General features: G+C 37.8%; 2 protein-coding genes across 3 annotated transcripts in view; one reads left to right on the forward strand and one right to left on the reverse strand.

The window, feature by feature from the left end:
- LOC118827063 (zinc finger protein 850-like) overlaps positions 1-22,837 on the reverse strand; it is a 47,873-nt gene that overhangs the window by 4,005 nt on the left and 21,031 nt on the right. Inside the window, exon 3 of the mRNA XM_036598277.1 lies at positions 20,305-21,443. Within this exon, the coding sequence (XP_036454170.1) occupies positions 20,305-21,443 (1,139 nt within the window). The remainder of the gene's footprint in view (positions 1-20,304; positions 21,444-22,837) is intronic.
- Positions 3,881-9,977, forward strand: LOC118827376 (zinc finger protein 239-like). Of its 2 annotated transcripts, XR_005008860.1 has the most exons (3): positions 3,881-3,979; positions 7,067-8,339; positions 8,436-9,977. XR_005008860.1 is itself a non-coding variant. In XM_036598714.1 (2 exons), the coding sequence occupies exon 2, from the start codon at positions 7,197-7,199 to the stop codon at positions 7,908-7,910; it is 714 nt and encodes a 237-aa protein (XP_036454607.1). In that variant the 5' UTR covers positions 3,881-3,979; positions 7,067-7,196; the 3' UTR covers positions 7,911-9,977. The 2 variants fall into 2 exon arrangements, 1 of the variants encoding a protein (XP_036454607.1); XM_036598714.1 differs by having other exon boundaries at positions 7,067-9,977.

Raw genomic sequence — 22,837 nt, forward strand, 5'->3', positions numbered from 1 at the left:
GCTTCTTGCTGAACTTTCCCGTTCCGCCTTAAATTCTGACTGAGGCACTGAATGTAAAAGCGGCACTATTTAAGGTGGAACGGGAAAATTAGAAAGAGAAGCGACTTCATCTTCGCAACTTTTTAGTGTTTGACAGTCTCTCGTCACGGATTTAATGTACCAGGAAACCAACTGCGCTGCTTATAAAGGCAAATAAGTCCATTCATCTCCAAATGTTCATCTGTCTTTCTCTTTTCCTCGACATTATGAAATCACTAAAGACTATATAATGTGCTGCGTGGACATCCATTACCACTGGATCTTATTTCACCGTAACGGCACATTTTATCACAGATGAGTGGCAGCAGCGTCTCCAAACAAGAGCAGTGAATGAGAGCCTTCTAGTTCACTTGCCACATCACTTCCATTTGATTTATTAATAAAAGATATTGGACGTAAATGCATTATGGATCATTACAAATACTTTGTTTTAAAACTACCGAGTCCTCAGACAGTGAGAAACATAGAAATCATATATAGACAAAAAAGATGCATCAAGATGCATCGATAATCGTTTTATAATCGGATCGCAGCCCTCTGAATCGTAATCAAATCAAATTGTGAGATGCCTAGAGATTCCCACCCCTATTGTCTTTGTACTATTTTCAATTAAATATAGATTTTAAAAGATCTGCACATCATTGCATTTTGTTTTTATTTACATTTTGCACAGTGTCCCAACTTTTTTGGAAATGGGGTTATATATTAACTAATATGTCCATCATTTTTAAGTGTCAACTTCTGTTGTCAGTTACTGTGTAATAGAAAATAAATTCTTTGTGTGCGCAAACATACTTGGCCAACAGAGAATAACTGCCTGGATGTGTTGATTTGGAAAAAATACAGAGGCATCAAATCTTGCATTAATACCACAATCAAAATATTGGTATTCAATCAACACAAACTAACATTCACACACACTGCCTTATGCACCTACTCAGTAGAAAAGTTCGATCCAATTCTCTGCTGAAAATCAGTTATAAACCTAAAAATCTCAGCCTCTGGATCTGTGTCTTGAGAAAATATAAATATTGTGAGGCACACATTGAAATGTTCCACTGAAGAACTTTTATATATAAAATCGGAGCCAACCAATCTCTGTAGCCTTTAATTAGAGCTCTGCAGAATCAAGACATTTTAAACTCGGAAAATACTGAAAGTCAAACTAAGTCTTGACCTTAGAATGAAAATTGCATCAGACCTGATGTATCATTACACTACTAGCGCACATGCATGTATGCCATACGCATGACGCAAACACTGACATATTAACATGAGGCACATTTTAGGCATTCCTTATTTTTGCTGTGTTGAAAAATGTATTGTATCAAGACACCATTCTGTGACACTGATTTGAATCACATTTTGTGTAAAATGCCTAGTAAAGATATAAATGTGAAACATAATACAAAATGATCATGATCTGTTTGATAATGATCAGCATAAATAATAATAGGAGTTTATGTTATAAATGCGTCTCTAACCATTAAAATGACATTCCAACACATTACAATCCTTAATCCAAAATCTGATCAAAAATGAACGAAGGGATCCTAGCACAAATATATAAATCCTATTCTTTAAGTATTTTTTTTTTAAGTATTAACAGCTATTCATGCTATTGCATGTAAACCATCCAAACCCCTGCTGTTGGCACAACAATGGCCCTTTTGACTACAATAAATAAAGCATCTTTTTAAGTCCCAGTCCTGGAGACCTCACACTATATACAATTTCATGCTTTCTTTTATCTAGCACACCTCATTCACAAAAATAAGTAGTGCATGTGGTCTCCATGATTGAGATGGGAAGCACTTCAACTACACTATAAAGCTCCTAATGGCTCAAACACACTACACCCATTTCTAAACAGACCTTAAACACCCACCACAGACACTCCTACCAGCTCTTAATCTACCAAACATTGACCAACAACCCCCACCCAGACATTCACAGCTCTCAAGAAGCACTTCATATTGTTCTAGAACAAACTGATCTTCTCACCACATTTGTACATAAAATTATAGCCAGCTTGGATAACATCAGCATTAATCAGTCACTATTTCTACGTTAATTACAGCTCCATTTCCAATACGGCATCATCTCTTTTTCCACACTGTTCTTTGTGAATTGTTAGTAAGATATACTTTATATGTTCACAAACAGACAGAGGAGCAGAGAAGGTCATAAAGGACTCATCTCTACAGTTTTCCTGACAATGAGTGCGTTTACCTTCACACCACTTATACACTCATTAATGAAGGAGCTGACTAGATAACACAAAAGAACAGAAGAACACGAGAAAAGCCGAGAATTACAAAGTCTCGTTCAAACAGACATATATCTTTAGAACCAGCCAAAATGGCTCGAAAGCAAAACAGGGTTTTAATACACTAGCTAGATGAGAGCTTTATCATCATGAAAGTATTAACTAATTGGCTTGTTTACAGAGCAAAACAGAAAAAAAACAACCAAATATTCTGATACAACAGCTGTAATTACTCAGCTCTGGTTTGAATAAAGCTGACCTGAAAAAACTTGAAAAGCAAAAATCAGAATTTTGATAAGAGCATTACTACTACAACAAATTATTTGACGGGTTTGCCAAGTAAATAAATCAGAAACAAACTGCAGGAAAAATTCCCAACATCTGCATCACTCAGCCAAGTTTGAATGAAGCTGCCTCTGTGTTGTTTAATCTATTTTAAACCATCAGATCTTATCTTCAGACTCAAATGTGTCTCCAGCTGTTTGTCTCAGAGTGAATGAGGAACAGTGAGTGTTAAAGTGTCGGACAGCTTCCTACCTTTAACAGTTCAGCTCTTGTTTCTGCTCCTCCATCAACACTGTATGAGCGCTGTTTGGACTGCTGAGCACAACACAACCTTCTGCTTCTCCGCTTTAGTGCAGTTGGAGAAAGTTATAGTTACGGAATCAGCGCCACCACCTGGCCTGAAGCGGCTTCACACTGGAACCACGCGGTCACGGAAACAGGCGGAACTGTCGTTATTTAGAATCCCACCCGTATTCGGTCAAGCCCTCGTCAAGCGCGGACTGGGTAATAGCAGGGGCTCAAGTGTGGGCTGAAAATTGGAGGGGTTGAACAGGACCTGTCTAGTAACTATAAAACAGTGGAAAAAATACAGCGGAAAATATCACGAACTAATCTAACCACAAGAGTTCCAAACCAAGTTGTCATCATTTTAATGACTAATATGGTTCGAGTAGAAAACTCTTGTCAGAGGAAATAGGAGGGAATATTAACACTTTTCAGAAATCCAGCTGTGGTCAGTTATTTCTCCTGGGATCAATAACGGCAATTTGCAAATAACGCTTTTATACATAAATTATTACAAATGTTCATTTTACAGGTCTTTACTTCATCTAAATATCACGTTTATTAAGAAGTTATGGTTCTCTCCATGTCAACGCTGTTTAGCAGCACAATTAACGAAAAGGACTTAATGTACATCAAAATGTCCAACTTATGTTGCCAGTTTTTGCTTTTATTTTTTGTACTTGCCGAGTTTGCTGACACATTTTTTGCTTCAGGAATTGTTCTTTTGCTTCTGATCTTTGATGATTTTTAACAGGTTGCGGGTCTTAGGGGGTGTACGTGCCTGTTAAAGTTCTGTTTTTATCTCTTTCTTTCTTTTTTTTTCATGTTTAACTCCATTCGCCCTCCGTTTTGTTATTCATTGAGGACTCGCTCGCGCCCTCTGGCGTTTGAAATAAAGGGAAGCCATTAGTGAGAGACCACCCCCCCCCCATACTCGGTAAAGCCGCTTCAGGCCAGGTGGTGGCGCTAATTTATCGACTATATCTTTCTCCAACTGCACTAAAGCGGAGAAGCAGAAGGTTGTGTTGTGGTCAGCAGTCCCCGCCTCCGCGGTCATTCAGTGTTGATGGAGAAACACAAACAAGAGCTGAACTGTTGAAGGTAGGAAGCTGTCCGACACTTTAACACTCACTGTTCTTCATTCACTCTGAGACAAACAGCTGGAGACACATTTCAGTCTGAAGATAAGATTTGATGGCCAAGCCAAGTTGCTTCTTTTGTGCTTGTTATATGTAACCGTAGCCTTGGTTGCTTGTTTTGTCTCGCGAGACCTGGCAACACTGATGAGGATTAGAGCAGCTCTGCCACGGCAAACAGCTACACGTATGAGAACCGCATATTTTCTGCACAAACCGCCGAATACAGGTCTGCTCTTGCGGCGCAGGACTCATTTTCAGTGTTGTGCGCGGGAGCGGGCGAGAAACCAGCCCACTGCAGGCAGGAGTGGGTTGAAGCACGCATGAAGAGAAATCCTGCAAATTAATACATGGCCTAAATAAAGCAAGTGGCCAGCTAGTCGCTGTAAAATGTTAAAATGGTGGTTGACTATTAATGGTTGCTAATGTGTTGCTTAGATGTTGCTATAGTAATGGTTATGGTACCCAAGGTGATTGGAATGGTGGTTGACTATTAATGGTTGCTAAAGTGTTGCTTAGATGTTGCTATGGTAATCGTTATGGTATCCAAGGTGACTGGAAAAGTGTTGCTAGGTCGTTGCTATGGTGCCCCAGGTTGTTGCTAAAGTGTTGTTATGCTATTAAACACATCTTAAATCCGCTGCTACCTTAAACTCATTGCTACCTTAAATCCAACATCTCTTTAATTCCACTGACACCTTAAATTCATGGCCACCTTAAATTTACCGATACCCTAAATCAGCTGCCACCTTAAATTTACTGATACCTTAAATCAACCGCCACCTTAAATTTCAGTCTACCTCCAATTAATTGCTACGTTAAATCCACTGCCACCTTACCTTTACCGTAAATGTACTAATACTTTACATTTACTGCCACCTTAAATTTACTGATACTTTAAATCAACTACCACCTTAAATCTCAGCCTGCCTTAAATTAATTGCTACCTCAAATTGACTACTCCCTTCAATCCAGTGCCTCCTTAATTCCACTGCCACCTTAAAGGTAATGATGCCTTAAATTCAGTCACTTTAATTCACTGCCACCTTAAATATACTGATACCTTAAACCCACTGCCACCTTACTGATACCTTAAATTTACTAAAACCTTAAATTCACTCCCACCTTAAATTTGCTAATACCATAAATTCACTGCTTAAATTTTTTGTATTTTTTTAGACACTGAATTCAAGAACTGGGCATCAATAGCATTTCTTTTATAGACCAGATTATAGAATCAGTTATATTGTGTATAATTAGTTGTATGATGTATTTATAGCAATTTTATTAATTCAGCACAAAAGTACCACCCTAACTGGTTGCTGTAATTAAATCATCAATTATAGTTTTTCTCCTTCTGAGCACACTTCTTTATGTAACAAACCCCATGTTTCTAATCAACAGTATGCCCTTAAATAAAATAAAACCTAATGGCTTGTTCATGACCGCTGTTACTTTTGGTATATACAGCTCAAAGAAGTTGAGCCACCAACCATCAACATTAGAAATGGTCACCCCACTCCTTTCTTCTACTTAAAACTACACAGCCTTAAACCTCAGAAAATGTTATCCCAAATTTATACACTTATAGACCCTATCTTTAGATAATGCATCACTTCCCGTTGAGAAATGGACTACATGTATATAACAATTATGTGAGCTCAAATATACACAGTAACACATTCTCTGTGACAAGCAATTCAAAACTTGAGTTAATACAATGTAAAACCCTTCACAGACCCCACATTACAACCCATAAACTGCACCATATGAGATTCAGCCACAGTAATACATCCACACTGCCCACTCTCATTAGACAATTACTGTCATGCCTTCTAGCTTTATTTAGATAGCTCTTTGTTTTGTAAATATGATAATTTAGCTAGCTGGCTACTAACTGATTAGCTAACATTTAGCAATCACTGCTAAATAATTGCTAAATAAAGTTTATATTTTAAATTAGTTAGTCTGTCAGTGGTAAGCTCTGAATGCTCATTTAACCTGGATTCATAGCCAAGCTACTAAGATCTCTAAACAGCTTATGGCTGAGCTTCTGGACTTGGGGAAAAAATGAACTTCATTGGTTATCCCACAATCACAACTTTTCCTTTTTAATAATACAGACTTTACAATGCTTGTTTAAAAAAACACATCAAGACGCAGCGCTAAATTGTTAACTGTACATAAGTCAATATTGATGAAAATGTCCGATAGAACCTTTTAATTCTAGGGCCAAGATTTATTGTGGAAAAGTGCCCCTGTGCAGCCAATTACAGACCTCCATGTACAGTAGCCTAAATAAAAAAGAAACACATACAAAGCAGCAACACCACACAGAAGAGATACTAGGCCATTGGGGTCATAACGCCCTCACCCTTAAGAATAAACAAGTTATGTTTGACACAGAAAACAAAGAGAAATACAAAATGAATCCTGTTTCAGACATTGTAGATTAATAAGCAGGAAGTATTCAGATATATCTTATATTCTTGCTTTGTAGGAGTTATTTATTTTTAGTTTCAGATCCTCAGTCAGCTGTTTGGATGAGCCTATGGCTGTGAAGTGTAAGCACCCAAAAAGGTTGGATCACATAATTTATTATTCTTTGACATTGTCTATACATGACTTGGCTTAAATTCTAATGAGTCAAATAAGCTCTGAGACTTTAGCATGTAGCAAAATTCATATTTCAGTTCTTTAAAAACATTGTAAAGCAAAAGGTCCAGTAACATTCAGTGGAATAATGTACGAGTTTGGAATCATTTTGTTAACCACAGGAAGTGATGGAGGTGGTGTTCTAACAATCCCAGTCATTTTTGCCATGGAGAATTTAACTTAGCCCTGGAGTTTCCAATAATGGCATGATGAGAGGACTTCAGTGGCCCATATGTCTAGTTGAAAAGTTTGAGTAATTAAGTGATTGGCATTTCCACATCAGAAAAAAGTTTATTCTTCCTTTACACTTTATGCCAATTTATGTATGTGGAGCATTCATGATATGAATCAGACTACTTTTGCACTTTGAGTTTATATATTTTTTTCCTTCTCCCAGGAATAAATGATGTCCTGTTTCAAGTCTTCTTCTGCACCTTCCTACCCAGCTTAAATGTGTTCCTGGAAACACATCTGGATATTCCACCAAGAGGAACGTTAAGCTGCTGAAACAGGTTAAATACAAGACTATGGAATCCAAAAGACGCAACAAGGAGAGAAATCACTACTGCTTAGAGTGTGGAAAGAGTTTTACTGTGCAAACTCGTCTCAAAATACACCAGCGCATCCACACTGGAGAAAAGCCATATCACTGCTCAGAGTGTGGGAAGAGTTTTACTGTACGCAGTACTTTACTAAAACACCAGCGCGTTCACACAGGAGAGAAGCCGTATCACTGCTCAGAGTGTGGGAAGAGTTTTACTCTACGCAGTACTCTCCAACAGCACCAGCGCATTCACACAGGAGAGAAGCCGTATTACTGCTCAGAGTGTGGGAAGAGTTTTACCGCGCATAGTTCTCTCCACCAACATCAGCGCATTCACAAAGGAGAGAAACCGTATTACTGCTCGGAGTGTGGGAAGAGTTTTACTGGACAGAGTTCTCTCCAACAACACCAGCGCATTCACAAAGGAGAGAAACCATATTACTGCTCAGAGTGTGGGAAGCGTTTTACCGCACAGAGTTCTCTCCGACAACACCAGCACATTCACACAGGAGAGAAGCCGTATCATTGCTCAGAATGTGGGAAGAGTTTTATTCAGCCAAGTTCCCTCCATAAGCACCAGCGCATTCACACAGGAGAGAAGCCCTATTACTGTTCAGAGTGTGGGAAGAGTTTCAGGCAGTCCAGTACTATGAGGACACACAAGTGCACTAAGAGCAGTGGTGAAAATGGGCAGTAATGAGTGTAACCTTAACACATTCCAAGAATAAAAGTCTGCAGGGAACATTGCTTCTCCTATATTATCATGAAAACAATCAAAAGTTGCACACTCAATAAGTTGTTTCACTCTTTAATTTAGTATAGTGTTTCTGTTGCAGTGTTAGAAGTGTTGAAGCCTTCTTTTGCTTCTTTGATTCCTACATGTTAACTAGTTCATGCTTGTTGAAATGAAACTGCCACTTTGTCTTTGCCTTTCAATCTTTAGATGTTTTCGGTATGCTGTATGTTTGGAGTGTTCTTACAGAAGACTATAATGAAGGAGAAACGACCCTGAAGACTGTAACAGTGAAGTACTTGCTGCGCTGGGCAAAACTGAACAGCTTTGTAAAGGAGACACATGTACTCCTGTGTCCTGTGAAGGACAGCAAGATGCATTATATGGAGAAAAGTATTGAGACACCTACACATTACACCTACAGGAGCTTTTATGACATCCCATTCTAAATCCATGGGCATTAACATGGTGTTTGTCCCCCCTTTGCAGCTATAGCAGCTTCTACTCTCCTTGGAAGGTTTTCTAGAAGATTTTGGAGTCTGTGGGAATATTTGCCCATTCATCCAGAAGGTTGGACGAGAGGGCCTGGCTTGCAATCTCCATTCTAGTTCATCCCAAAATTGTTTAATGGGGTTGAGGTCAGGGCTCTGTGAGGGCCAGTCGAGTTCTTCCACACCAGATTCACCCAACCATGCCTTTATGGACCTTGCTTTGTGCAGTGATGCTGTAACAGAAAAGGGCCTTCCCCAAACTGTTCTCACAAAGTTGGAAGCATACGATTGTCCATAATGTCTTTGTATGCTGAAGCATTAAGATTTCCTTTCACTGGAACTAAGAGGTCTAGACCAACCCCATGAGAAACAACCCCATAGCATTATCCCTCCTCCACCAAACTTTACAGTTGGCACAGTGCAGTCAGGCATGTAACGTTCTTCTGGTATTCACCGAACCCAGACTGGTCCAGCAGACTGCCAGATAGAGAAGTATGATTCCACAGAACACATTTCTGTTGCTCCAGAGTCCAGTGGCAGCGTGCTTTACAATGGCATGTTTAAAATCACTGAGCTATCAGTACAACCCATATCAAGACTGCAAGGCTGTGTGCTTTATTTTATCCACCTGTTAGCAATGGGTGTGGCTGAAACACCTGAACTCAATCATTAAGAGGGGTGTTCCAATTCTTTCTGTCCATGTAGTGTATCAAGGTATCTGAGTGATATACTGGTTCTCTCTCCTCAGTATGGCGTACTCATGTCTGTTCTACACTGCATAAAGTTACATACAGGCCAGATTGCAACTCATCTATGAACTTTCAGTTACTATTTTGAGAGACTTTAATGACTCATGTTGATGTTGTTTGTGATGCTTGGAGAGTGATTGTTTCTTGAGAAGGATGCCGTGACAGGAGATAAGGTCTTGTTTATGCCAATCTTCAATCTGTCCTACCAGACATGCTGGCGGCCAATGGTACAGGAGTTGGAACTGGGTATCTCCATCACTTTAGAACTGGGTAAGGGGTGACCGTTTTGGGACATTTAAGACGTTGGGCATGACTGAGAGTGACTCTTGCTGATGTTATTAAGATAGGCATGAAGTACATGTTGACTAAACCGAATCAATATGACATTGTTCAGTTTTGTTTCTGAACCATTTTAAGTCGCATTATATTTTTATCTATTTGTATTTTATATTTGTGATGTTGAATCAATGTGTATGCAATTCTCCATCTAGACTGTCTTATTTATATGTTTTGCATAAAGTTATAACTACTGTTAAGCGAGTGCTCACATCATACTTAAAGAAGGATGTCAGTAGGCTAAAACTAAGATCTCTCCCTTAGTTTTAGCCTACTGATATCTTTTATTTATTAATATTTTGTATACTTAAGCCTTTTCATGTAAGGTTATGTGTGTTTGTGTGAACATGTTAACCTGTTGAGATTTTATTTTTTTTATTATTTTAGTTATATTGTGTTTCCTGTAGTCCTGGAAAAAACATTTTTTTCCTATTAAATTTTATAATCTATTCAAATTTTGAAATTCACTGTTTGGTCTTCCTTTTTTATCTTTTTGGGGTATATTGTATCACATAAATTATTATGTATCAGCATTTTTCCTACATTTCTAGATTTTTATCATCGTCGTCATACTATGGTAAATCTTTCCAACACTTGATAAGCTTTAGCTGCTTTAGCTTTTGAGATTCAACAAGACCAGGGCTTCTCCTCTTTCTTTGGCAAAAACTGGCAGGCAGCACAGCTGTTTAAATTATTCTGCCATGTTATACAACCTAATAGATGCAGATTCTTTTATGTCTGTCCCCCATAATGTTTACTAGTTCAGAATCACTTTATTTCACTACGTTATACATACTAGGGATCTGTCATAGTGAGGGCACACATGTAACATATTAAACAGACCAGAGAAGTACACCAACAACAGGAAATATTAAAAAAAAAACAGCAAAATAGTCAAAAACAAATAAAATACAATAAAAGAATAAACATGTGTAAGTAATTAGATATACAAGAGCTAAATAGATATATGTGAACACTGTGAATATGTAATTTGTGCAGAGTCTGAGGAAATAAACTTATTTACAGTATATAACAGGACAATATGAACATGTGTTCAGTTGCATACATAAGCACTGTGGTTCAGAGGAGTTATGCAGGAGAGGGGTTTTGGCTATATATAGTGAATGTGCTCTAGCATTTCATCATGTTATGTTTGTCTTAAGGAAAACTTAGAAGTTTTGTTTCATTTGTATGAAAAGAAAGACTGAAGCTGTAGTTGGTGTGTTTGTCACTCTTCTCTGTGTTAGTATTACAGCATGCAAAAAGAAGAAACTGCAGTGAGTGATGAACTGCATGTGCAATAAGAGTTTATCTTCTTCCTCCACAATGGCTGAGTTGTGGATGTGGGTCACTTAAAAAGAGCTGGAGTTCATTTAGGTGGAAATACTGTGAAAATGAAGAAATTAGTTGAGTCCACAATGACAGATGATTGCAAAATGAGTGAGAAAACGGTAGGGCATCCAGATTGATGTAATAAAATTAACATCCAGAAATCCTTTCATTTGCAAAGAAGAGATCAAATCTTCTGAAACAGATACTGAAACAGATACTGAACTCTGACAATAAATAGTATAAACAGATTATAATATAATTATCATTTAATAACTTCTAGTTTAGGAATATCTGGAACATTTTCAGGAACACTGTACATTTTTAGTTGTGTGCAAATGAAAAACAAGACAGTAACATTTATCGGTTTAAAATGAGTTTATTGTTCGCTTCATAAAAAAAACACTACAATCAACTACCAGGCCTTTGTTTAAGCTTGACTTCAATTTTTCACTTGCATGATCAACCTTAATTAGCGATTTTTATAAAAATAAGTTTGATGATAATGATGATAATAATAGATTAAGTTAGCTGCTTAATTGGTTAATACTACAGCACTTCCTATGAAAGAACTTTTGTGTTCTTCTATATTTACTTAAAATTCACTTCAAATTCTGCCAACAGTTTATATCTAATGCATATAATAAACTTTTAGGAATTAAATAGAATTGAGATTTTAAGACATTAATGTCAAAACTATTGATCAGGGGTTAAATATTCACTCAGCACAGAGCCAATTCTTCTAAATCCTGAATTAACCATTTTAAAAGCTGGATTCACTTTGATTAAGATTTATCATGTATTTATTTAATCTTGGTTGGTGCAGCTGAACCCTAGTTATTTCCTGTTTATGATAGATATCTGCATCTGTTAGTGCAGTGGTTCCCAAACTGTGGTATTTGAACCCCCAGTGTTACATCGAATGACGTTGGGGGTATGTCAGAAAATTCAGACATTATTCTTTATTTAACTTAATTAAAGGCTGCACTCAATACGGGTGACACAAACAGCTTTCAGCACAGGGCAAACTCAAGCTCTAATTGTTCGGTATTTTACTATTTTATCATAAAAGGCTGTATTAGAGAAGAAAGTATTTCTCTTCTGACCCTTCTGAGTGCTTTGTGAACTCCAGACTGACCATATAATACCACATAATAAAAAGAGTTTTAAGGTACACTACATTCACATTTTCCATGGGAAAGGGACATATTTGTACCTTTTCATAGCCTATTGTTTCAAAATAGAAAAATAAAGTGTGTGTGTGTGTATACACTGTCACATTGTGCTGTGTGAAGGTGTTTGCTCCCTTCCCAATTCCATCTATTTTTGCATTTAGTCACACAGTGTTTTAGATCATCAAACCACTTTTAATATTAGACAAAGATAACTTAAGTAAATACAAAATACTGTTTTAAATGATAATTTCATTTATTAAAAAAGGTGAAAGTAAAAAAGTTAAAAAGCTACTAAATCAACCAGTTAACCAAATTCAATTTATTATTGGGTTTCACTAGCCACACCCAGGCATGATTACTGCCAGAACTGTTGAATCTAAAAATTACTTAAATAGAACCTGTCTGGCAATGTGAAGCAGGCTAGGAGGTCTCAAAAGCAGCACACAATGTCATGTTCTATAGAGATCCTAATACAGATGTGAAACAAATTCATTGAAATCTACCAGTTTGGAAAGAGTTACAAAGCCACTGCTAAGGCTCTGGGACTCCAGCAAACCACAGCGAGAGACATTATCCACAAATCGAGAAAACTTGGAACAGTGGTGTATCTTTCCAAGAGTGCCTGGCCTACCGAAATTTTATCAAGAGCACATCGACGACTCATCCAGGAGATCACAAAAAAATCTCTATTTTCTGAAGAACTGCAGGGCTTACTTGCCTCAGTTAAGGTCAATGTACACAATTCCACAATAAGAAAGACACTGGGCAGAATGGCATCAACTGAGAGTTGCAAGGCGCAAACCCCTGCTGACCGAAAAAACACAAAGGCTTGTCTAGCCAAAAAACATCCAAATGACCCCCAAGACTTTCTGTGGACTGATGAGTCATTCCACCATAGGAACATCATACCAACAATCAGGCATGGTGGTAGTAGTGTGATGGTCAGGGGCTGCTTTGCTTCTGCAGGACCTGGACGACTTGTCCTAATTGATGAAACAATGATTCTGCTCTCTATCAGGAAATCCTGAAGGAGAATGTCCACCTGTCAGTTTGTGATGTAAAGCTCAAGCACAATTGGGTTATGTAGCAGGACAATGATGCAAAGCACACAAGCAAGAAAGCAACAGAATTGAGGTTTTGGGTTGGCCAAGTCAAAGTCTTGATTTGAATCCCATTGAGATGCTGTGGCAAGACCTTAAATGGGCAGTTAATGCTCGAAAATGCTCTAATGTAGCCAAATTAAAACAATTTTGCAAGGAAGAGTGGGATAAAATTCCTCTACAGTGATTAATCACTCATCGCAAGCTATCGCAAATGTTTTATTGCAGTTGTTACTGCCAAGGGTAGTATAACAACCAGTTATTAGGTTTAGGGGTGCAATTCGTTCATATTATTTTTAAGTAACACTTATTCCGATACAGGAGTTATTCAGTATTCTTTCTAAAGCAAATACTGGGTTAAAGTAATGATTAAAAATGGGGGTGGACAGGACTCAGCAGTCCCAGAACATGCACACTGACACTTCAGACTGCAACAGATGCAGAGCAAAAGTAATGAAATCATGCTAAGGAAGGCATGTTAAGGAAAAGAAAAAGAAGGACTGAGTCAGGGGATCTACATCTATTTCTCCATGATGCTGCTCAAATGTTTTGTAACATGACAGAAAGGGCCAGACTCTTGCGGTAAAAACAAAAGATGAGGCTTTAATATCAAAGGGTTTGACAAGAATCGTGGTCAGTAAACAGGCGTGGGTCAAATCCAAAACAGCAAAAAGGTACAAAAAGGCAACCAGAGGTCAAGAACAAGAGGCAAAAACCAGAAATCCAGGCAATCACAAAGACACAGAGGAACCAATCAGTAGCTCTACAAGAGAAGCAATACCTCACAATCTGGGCTTATATACTAAACTAAACTAGTCATATGACATAGAACACAGGTGAAGGGACTCAGTACTCAGGAGAACTAGGGCGGTGATTGGTTGAACAAGGAAGTTCATCAGTCACGTGATCTCCCAAGGGGTTCTGGGAGATAGAGTCCTTGTGAGAATCGGGACCAGAGGGATATGTTTCTGGATCCTCCCTCTGAATCCTTCTCCTCAAAGACACAAAGATTCCCTGAAGATTCCCACAAACACAAACAACAGTTTGTGGAAGATGTGATTAATGTTTTCAAAGGGTTTTCTCTGGGTAAGTTAATCTTTTGATAGTCTTTTTTCATATTTTACTTAATTAATTTACTAATTAACATTGAATTATTGATTGATATTCAATTAATATGAAACTTATTTTCATCTTAATCTTTCAAATAATCCATGCTAAAATGTACTCAAATGTGCCAAATAATGTCTGAAGGTGGATAGTAGTAAGGAGTGAAGAGGTAGACATGGAGTATAGATAAGTGGAAGATAGAAGGAACAAGAGAAAATGACAAGGGTCACTGTTCACTGGATAGATGGTGGTCTGCGATGGTACTTCCAGAGGCAACTCCACAGGAAACGGAAGAAGTAAATGGCAAAATAAGAATACTGTACATAATGTTGATATAACATTGATTAGTGCACCTTCTCATTCCTTTTATCTGCTCTTTATTTTTGAAGTATTTTTAAAGGTGTGGAGTTCTTCTTCTTCTTGGCAGCATTACGGGTCTGTTCTGTGAGAGAAGAGAAGATTTAACATCTGAGACTCGATGTTAAAACAGTGACATGTCAGTGAATTATAGTTGTATGTGTGAGTAATATGACATCACTGTCATATCAAATACCTGGTTTTATTGTTTTTACATCATATGAAAATGGCAACTGCTCTTAGCAATGTGTGAATGTTTCATGGTTAATGGACCAAAGGAAATAGTTCATTCACATTAAAATTTAGAAAGGTTTTTTTCTCTTCTCCTGTAAAGTTACCTGCATGTCCTTATATTTGCTTGTATACATACATTTCTAGCTCCTTGTTTCAGTGCCATGTTCTGTCTCCTCTTTGCTTTTCTCCATTAGTTTTATTTAATATTTTATGCATTCTCAGTTTAATTATCTATTTTATTGTTTTTAATTTGCTTTATAAAAAATACATGATTGCTGACTAAGGAGAATTGGGAGCTCCAGCTGCAGAGAAAGATCTCCAGTCTCTGAAGTGGCAAATTAAGGCATTGTTAGACCGGCAGACCCAACTCTGTGAATGGATAACTCAGCCTCCCGTTTTGCTGGTGTGTGCTCTCTTAGACTCCCAGCTACAGATGGCTTTAGCATCACCAGGGATCGATCTCCTGATGATATGGCCTGCTTTTAACTGCCAAAACATATCCTTTGGTATCTTCCCATCTTTAGAATATTTAGCCAGTACTGCTGCTGACTGTTTACCGCTTGCCAAAATACACACCCACCTTCTTTGTTCTCTGCACTATTATCTATGTGATTTTAATTTCCATATTGATAATGCCTTAGACAGAAAAGCCATGGATTATGTACAGATTTTAAAAACACTAATATTTAACCAGCATGTTACAAACCTCACCTGTAACTGAGGACATGCAGTAGATCTAGTTATTTCCTGCAGTTTGTGTTTAAACATAGAAGAAATTGTAAATGTTGCAGTTTCAGATCACTACTGAGTGTATTTTAAAACATGAATCAATACAAATAAGAGTTAAGAATCTGGATGTTGGAAAGAAACAGTATTTTAAAGCCATCAACCTTGAATGCTTTAGATGTTTTAAACAATAGACCGCTTTTTCCTAAAAACATAGCAGTGCGTGAAAGGGTTGACATATTTAAAAGGTTCTATATACAACATTTTAAACATTAATATTATCAGCCAACAACTATTATCTGTGTAAATATATAATGGAGTGATGGTGTCCTGAGCAGAGAATGAACTGCTGCACTATTTAAGGTGGAATGGGAAAATTTGAACAAGTAGCTGGCGATAAAGAAGACTTCAGCTTCATCATGAAAGTTGAAAGGCATGAAAAGGGATGAGAAGGTTGCTGTTTCTGCTGGACAGTTACATTTTTGAGAACTGACTGTATTTTAAATCCCAATCCAGTAAATGATTAAGCAAAGCATCTACATCAAAATGTGAATCTTTTGCATTTTTTTAAATGTTAAAATCACTGGTATTTGATTAAACCTGAGGTACTCAAGATCTGAAGTCCTGATATTTTTTCAACCACAATCCACGATGCTAGATTATACAAAGACATCTGACTTAGAGCTCTACGATAATTTCTTAATCAAGTTCTTCCTCCTGTATTTTAGATCCAATTCCAACTTAATTTTTAAATACATTTTATTTACCTTATTTTTAGTGTTTTAGACATAAACTTTTCCTTAAAAACAGGCATTTTTCTGGATGCTCTCAAGGTTGCTGTCATCAAGCCTCTACTTAAGAAACAAAATCTGGATTCAGGGGTTTATATAATTTTAGATTTCAAATATATCATTTTTAACTATTAAAAAAAATTGTATTTGCACAACAGGTAATAAAAATAGGGATTCTGTCCTTGTGCTTTTAGATTTAAGTGCAGCATTTAATACTATGATATTATCATGAACAGCCTCGAAAATTGTGCATGCCTGTCTGGAACTGTCTTAAAGTGGTTTCATTCATATCTTAAAAGTAGAAAGTACCTTGTTAGTCTAGCTGAGCATTGCTCTAATAAATATGGCATACTGTGTGGTGCTCCACAGGGTTCTGTATTAGGCCCACTTCTTTCTTCTTTGTACATGCTTCTATTAGGTCATATCATCAACCCTCTGGGGTCTGAAGGCATTTTTTTGATTTTTGCATATATTCATATATTTTTCAGCCAAAAAGCTAAAAAAAATGAAATCTGGTTTTAGAAATTCTTAATTTCTCTTCTGAAAACATAGCTTTATTCGTGGAGGAACTGTTTTGGTGCTTGAAATGGGTTTACCAAAGTCTTAGGTTCACAATAGTAGTGGAACGCATGAATAAAATAAGAGATAAATGTTATCCTCATCGCTGCTTTCCAAAACAGCTGCAGCAACTTCAGCAGCTGCAAAATTTTTACACACCACTTGCGTCTGTGTCCGAAGAGCGACAAAACAAAAACAGTGTTTCCAACATGATAGGTAAGTCCTTAGTAATTTCATGAGTGTCCATTTGTCAGTTTCTCGCAAAATATAGACAGACACATGAATCCACCAATTAAGGTGTGAGGCAGATGACGGAAACGCAAATCCACCAATTACACAATGAAAGGCTGAGGGCGTGTCTCAATTTATCTTCGTTGGCTCATAACTCTAGATGTGTCACCTATGATCTTGTAATGTAATGAAAAGGGCAGATTCTATAGATTCAGGAGCTGTTTAAAGCATATTTCTGCGCTGTATTATCACAAATATATTAACAGAAACACAGAAACATCTAATTTGCTACACCGGCCTCTTTATTGACCCCAGAGGGTTAAAAAGCATGTGGTCAGTTATCACAGCAATGCCGATGATACATAATTAAATATTTTTGTTGTGCTTTATCACTAACTGAATGAACAATAATTTTGGGAATTAAATGAAGAAAAAGAAATGATCATAACTGTTAATAACAAAAGTTTTAAATTTGTGAGGAAGTTTGTCTCCACAATCAAAAGATTAAATCAGAAATCTTGGTGTAATTTTAGACTTCACCTTAACTAACCTCACAGCTGACTGGTAATGTTACTAAAATAGCATTCTTTCATTTAAGAAATATAATACCAGTTAGACCTTTTCTCAAACTGCAAGATGCTGAGAAGCTGATCCATGCTTTTGTTTTTTAATGACGGTAATGCATTATTTGCTGGGTTACCCAAAACCACAACTGACTATACCTTGTTCAGAACTCTGTAGCTAGAGTACTAACTGACACAAAAAAGAGAGAACATCTGTTTTAGTATCATCACACTGGCTGCCTGTCCCATTTAGAATTGATGTAAAAATTAATTTACTGGTTTATAAATTTCTTAATGGATTAGCAACTACATACATCCCTGAATGCCCGACAAAATATGTTCCAAATCATGCTTTAAGATCAAGTGCTGCTTTATTAAATTTTCCCAGGATGAAGCACAAAACGACTCATGAAGCTGCGTTTTATGCACCAAAAATCTGGAATTCTTTACCAATGATTACTCATCAGGAATCATTTGTTGCTAGCTTTAAAAAGCAGCTGAAAATGATCAAATTTATGTATGTATTTTTTATTTTTTTTTTCATAATGTTAAATTATTCAACATTTCTATTTATTTAATATTTACTACCAGTTTTATTAAACAAGAATTTTTCATTGTATTGTTTTTACTTTGCCACTTACTATTTTGTACATATGATTTTGATGTTTTATTTACTTTCACTGTGAATCTCTTTGAGCTGCTTTTTTATGCATGAAAAATGCTATATAAATAAATTCATTATTGTTATCATTGTCAGTATTATTATTATTGTTATCCACCGTTTAAACAAAAACAATTTCCTCATTTTTTGCATGCCCTTCAACTCTTGACAAAGCTGAAGTGAGTTTCTTTCTGTTAGCGTCATACAACAGACTCCAGAACTGCTGCACCACTTAATGTGGAACAGGAAAATCCGATGCACCTAAATGTTGCTGTTGCTCCATTCAAGGTGACACGGGAAAATTCGAACAGGAAGCCAACTTCAGCCTTGTCAACTTTCAGAGGTCTCTGCACCACTGAAAAGCCTCACTGATGTTAATACGGCTCTCCCCCTTGCCTGATCTCGGAACTTGTTTCTCAATTTTCGTTCTTCAGATCTTCTCCTCTTTGGCTGTTTCTTTGCCATGCCTCCTTCTAAACAATGCATGGAATCCAGCACATAGCACCTCCCCTTCCCCCTGTCCTGTACAAATGCATGTCCCATGTTGCTGACTGGCTGAAATATGTATTGTATGTTATAAATCTTTTGTTCGTTTCCCATTTACACAGCCAGGGCTGTGTACGAACAACAATTTTTTCTGTAGCTCACACACAGTACAGACAGCTAGCAGACCATGTGGAGATATTCGCTTAACAGGGGGTAAATAATAATATTAAGCTGTGTGATCTGATGCATCCAGTTTGTGATGGCCTTTTACAAAAGCAGTTTTGCATACCCAAGATGTAAACATATGTAAATGTGAAATATCTGATATCGGTATTGGCCAATACCTACATGTAAATTATCGGATAGTGGCCCAGAATTCCCATAATCGGTGCATCCCTAATGCACTTTATATGTAAACTACATATAGCATTACATACATGTTGATCATTGCAAATCAAAACTACTCAAATGCAGAAACAAAACTGTACACAGCATCATATCGGTTCGGTTCAGTAAACAAAGACTGTCTCAAATCTGCATCCTAATGAAATCAGCAAAAGTCACTGTTAGTCAGGCCCAAGGCCTTGAAGGTCTCCAAATGGTCACCCTTCACCCAGTTACATTCTCCTGGGCAAAAGAAATAGTTCAAGCCCAAAATATAATGGTTTTTACTGATGGCCTGGTCAAAATCCAGATTTAACCTCAACATTTAAAGAAATCAAAGAAAAATGCCATTATGGGCTTGGCCCATTCTTTTACACAGGAGTGGATGATAGTAGAAATACCCAGTTCAAACTCCTGTACCATCTGCAGCCACCATGTCTGGTAGGATAGAATCAAGATGGATGAAAAAAAATTTCACATCACAGCATCCTTCTCAAGGAGCAACCACTCTCCAAGCATCACAAAGAACAACAGTCCTTAAAGTCTCTGAAAATAGTAATGGAAAGTTCATAGTTCAATGTTTATAGCTGTAGTCTGGTCTGTATGTGACTTTATGCTGCGTAGAACAGGCATGCATAGGCCATACTGAGGAGAGGTCACCAGTACATCACTCATATAGCTTGATCACTTGCAGTGATACTCCTATGTCTCCTTTACAAAGATGTTCACTTCTGCCCAGCACAGCAAAAACTTCACTGTAGCAGTGTTCAGGGTGGTATCTACTTTATAGCAGCATTAACATTAGTTATCGTGCAGGACACAAATGAGCAAAAAAGGAACTCAATGGGCCAATCACACTGTCAAATGTTTGTCAAAACTTCCATTATTGCAAAAGAAACACTACAGTGAATTAGAAAATAACTTATTATTACTGAATGTAGAGTTTCACATTGTTTTCACCATATTTTTAGTATTATTAATGAAATTCATTACATTTTATGCTCATGTATTGGAAACAGCATAAAACAACAGAAGGTGGACTTGGAATGAGGAATGGAATAATGAGGTTACACTCATTACTGCCCATTTCCACCACTGCTTGTAGTGCACTTGTGTGTCGTCATAGTACTGGAATGCCTGAAACTCTTCCCACACTCTGAACAGTAATACGGCTTCTCTCCTGTGTGAATCTGCTGGTGTCGTTGGAGAGAACTCTTTAAAGTAAAACTCTTCCCACACTCTGAGCAGTGATACGGCTTCTGTCCTGTGTGAATGCGCTGGTGTAGTTGGAGAATACTCTGACGACTAAAACTCTTCCCACACTCTGAGCAGTGATACGGCTTCTCTCCTGTGTGAATGCGCTGATGTCCTTGGAGAGCACTCTGTTGATTAAAACTCTTCCCACACTCTGAGCAGTGATACGGCTTCTCTCCTGTGTGAATGCGCTGGTGTTGTTGGAGAGAGCTCTGTCGATTAAATCTTTTCCCACAATCTGTACAGTGATACGGTTTCTCTCCTGTGTGAATGCGCTGGTGTCGAAGGAGAGAACTCTGCTGATTAAAACTCTTTCCACACTCTGAGCAGTGATATGATTTAACTCCTGTGTGAATGAGCTGGTGTTGCTGGAAATTACTCTGTAAAGTAAAACTCTTTCCACACTCTGAACAGTAATATGGTTTGTCTCCTGTGTGAATGCGCTGGTGTTGATGGAGAGAACTCAGCTGATTAAAACTCTTCCCGCACTCTGAGCAGTAATACGGCTTCTCTCCTGTGTGAATGCGCTGGTGTTGTAGGAGATGACTCTGTTTAATAAAACTCTTCTCACACTCTGAGCAGTGAAATGGTCTCTCTCCTCTATGAATGCGCTGGTGTTCTTGGAGAGTATTCTGCTGATTAAAACTCTTCCCACAATCTGAGCAGTGATACGGCTTCTCTCCTGTGTGAATGCGCTGATGTTGTTTGAGAGAGCTCTGTCGATTAAAACTCTTCCCACACTCTGAGCAGCGATACGGTTTCTCTCCTGTGTGAATCCGCTTGTGTCGATAGAGAGAACTCCGGTGATTAAAACTCTTTCCACACTCTGAGCAGTGGTACAGTTTCTCTCCTGTGTGAATGTGCTGGTGTTGTAGGAGATAACCCTGATTAAAACTCATCCCCCACTCTGAGCTGTAATGAGGCTTCTCTCCTGTGTGAATGTGCTGGTGCTGATGTAGAGTACTCTGTAGAGTAAAACCTTTTCCACACTCCAAGCAGTAGTGATTTTCCTCCTCGCTTTCTTTCTGTGTTTGTCTGTGAGATGTATTCATAAGGAGGGTACCAGATGACATGTGTTAAGTAGCGGACTGACTTCTGGACTGAGCTGGTAGGGAAGTGCAGGAGAAGACTTGAAACAGGACATCACTCTTCTCTGTAAAAAGAAAATAGACATTCTTAACTTAATTTGCAATGCAACAAAAGTAGTCTGATCCAAAACACGAATGTCCTACTTACATCAACTGACAGAAAGTGTAAAGATAGAATAAGCCAATAACCCAAATTCTCTAATCAGACATATAGACCACTGAAGTTGTGTCGTCATGCTGATACTGGAAACACTGGGGCTAAGCTGGATTTCTCTGTGGCAAAAAAGACTGGGATTATTCAAAAATCGCCACCATCATGTCCTGTACATTTTTCCATTGAATGTTACTCTGTATAATATAAAATTTTACTACATGCATGTTAGCAAGATCTTGTGGCTTATTTGACACATTAGGCTTTATTCCAAGATATGCACAGACAATTTCAGAGCATAATAAAGCATGTGATCCTTCAAACCTCTTAGGGTCAAACTTCTTTCCTATAGAAGAGGCCCCCACTCCAACCCAAATAAGTTTAACTTCTAAAACAGCAGCATTCAATAGTCTCTATAAATTCTTCAAAACTGTTACCATTTAAGGGGTTTACCTGTTTTGTTCAGCACATTTTCCCACTGTCAAGCTAAACAAACAGGATATACTATCCTTCACAGTAGCTTGCCCACACTGACTAAATGCTGGATTGGGAGTGTTAGAGTAGGGAAAACACAAAATATGCAGAGCATGTGGTCTCCTGGACTGGGATTGGGAACATCTCAACTTACCCAACAAGCTCCTGAACAGCTCTCACACACTACACCACCCTCTAAACACCCCCATAGACACTCCTACCAGCTCTTGATCTACCAGCCATTGACCAGCAACCCCCACTCAGACATTCATAGCTCTCTGGAAGTACTTCTTATTGTAGTGCAAACTCTGATCTTCTCACCAAATGTGTACAAATGGTTATACTTACTTTGGATAATATCATCTAATTAGTCACTATTTCTATATTTATTACAGCTACATGTTGGATATATCATGACCTGTTTTTGCACATTATTTTAATGAGTGAATGATCAAGAGGATCTGCTTTATGTTTACAAACTGACAGCGGAGCAGACAGTCATGCACATGAAGGACTCATCTTTACACTTTGTTTGGAAAAAAAAAAAGGAGTTGACTTGATAACATAAGCACACAAAAGAACAGAAGCCCATGAGATCAGCCAAGAATCACAATGCTTTTTCCCCCAATGTTGGCCGGAAAGCAAA

Source organism: Colossoma macropomum, unplaced genomic scaffold (assembly GCF_904425465.1).
Source record: "Colossoma macropomum unplaced genomic scaffold, Colossoma_macropomum, whole genome shotgun sequence".
Classification (NCBI taxonomy): domain Eukaryota; kingdom Metazoa; phylum Chordata; class Actinopteri; order Characiformes; family Serrasalmidae; genus Colossoma; species Colossoma macropomum.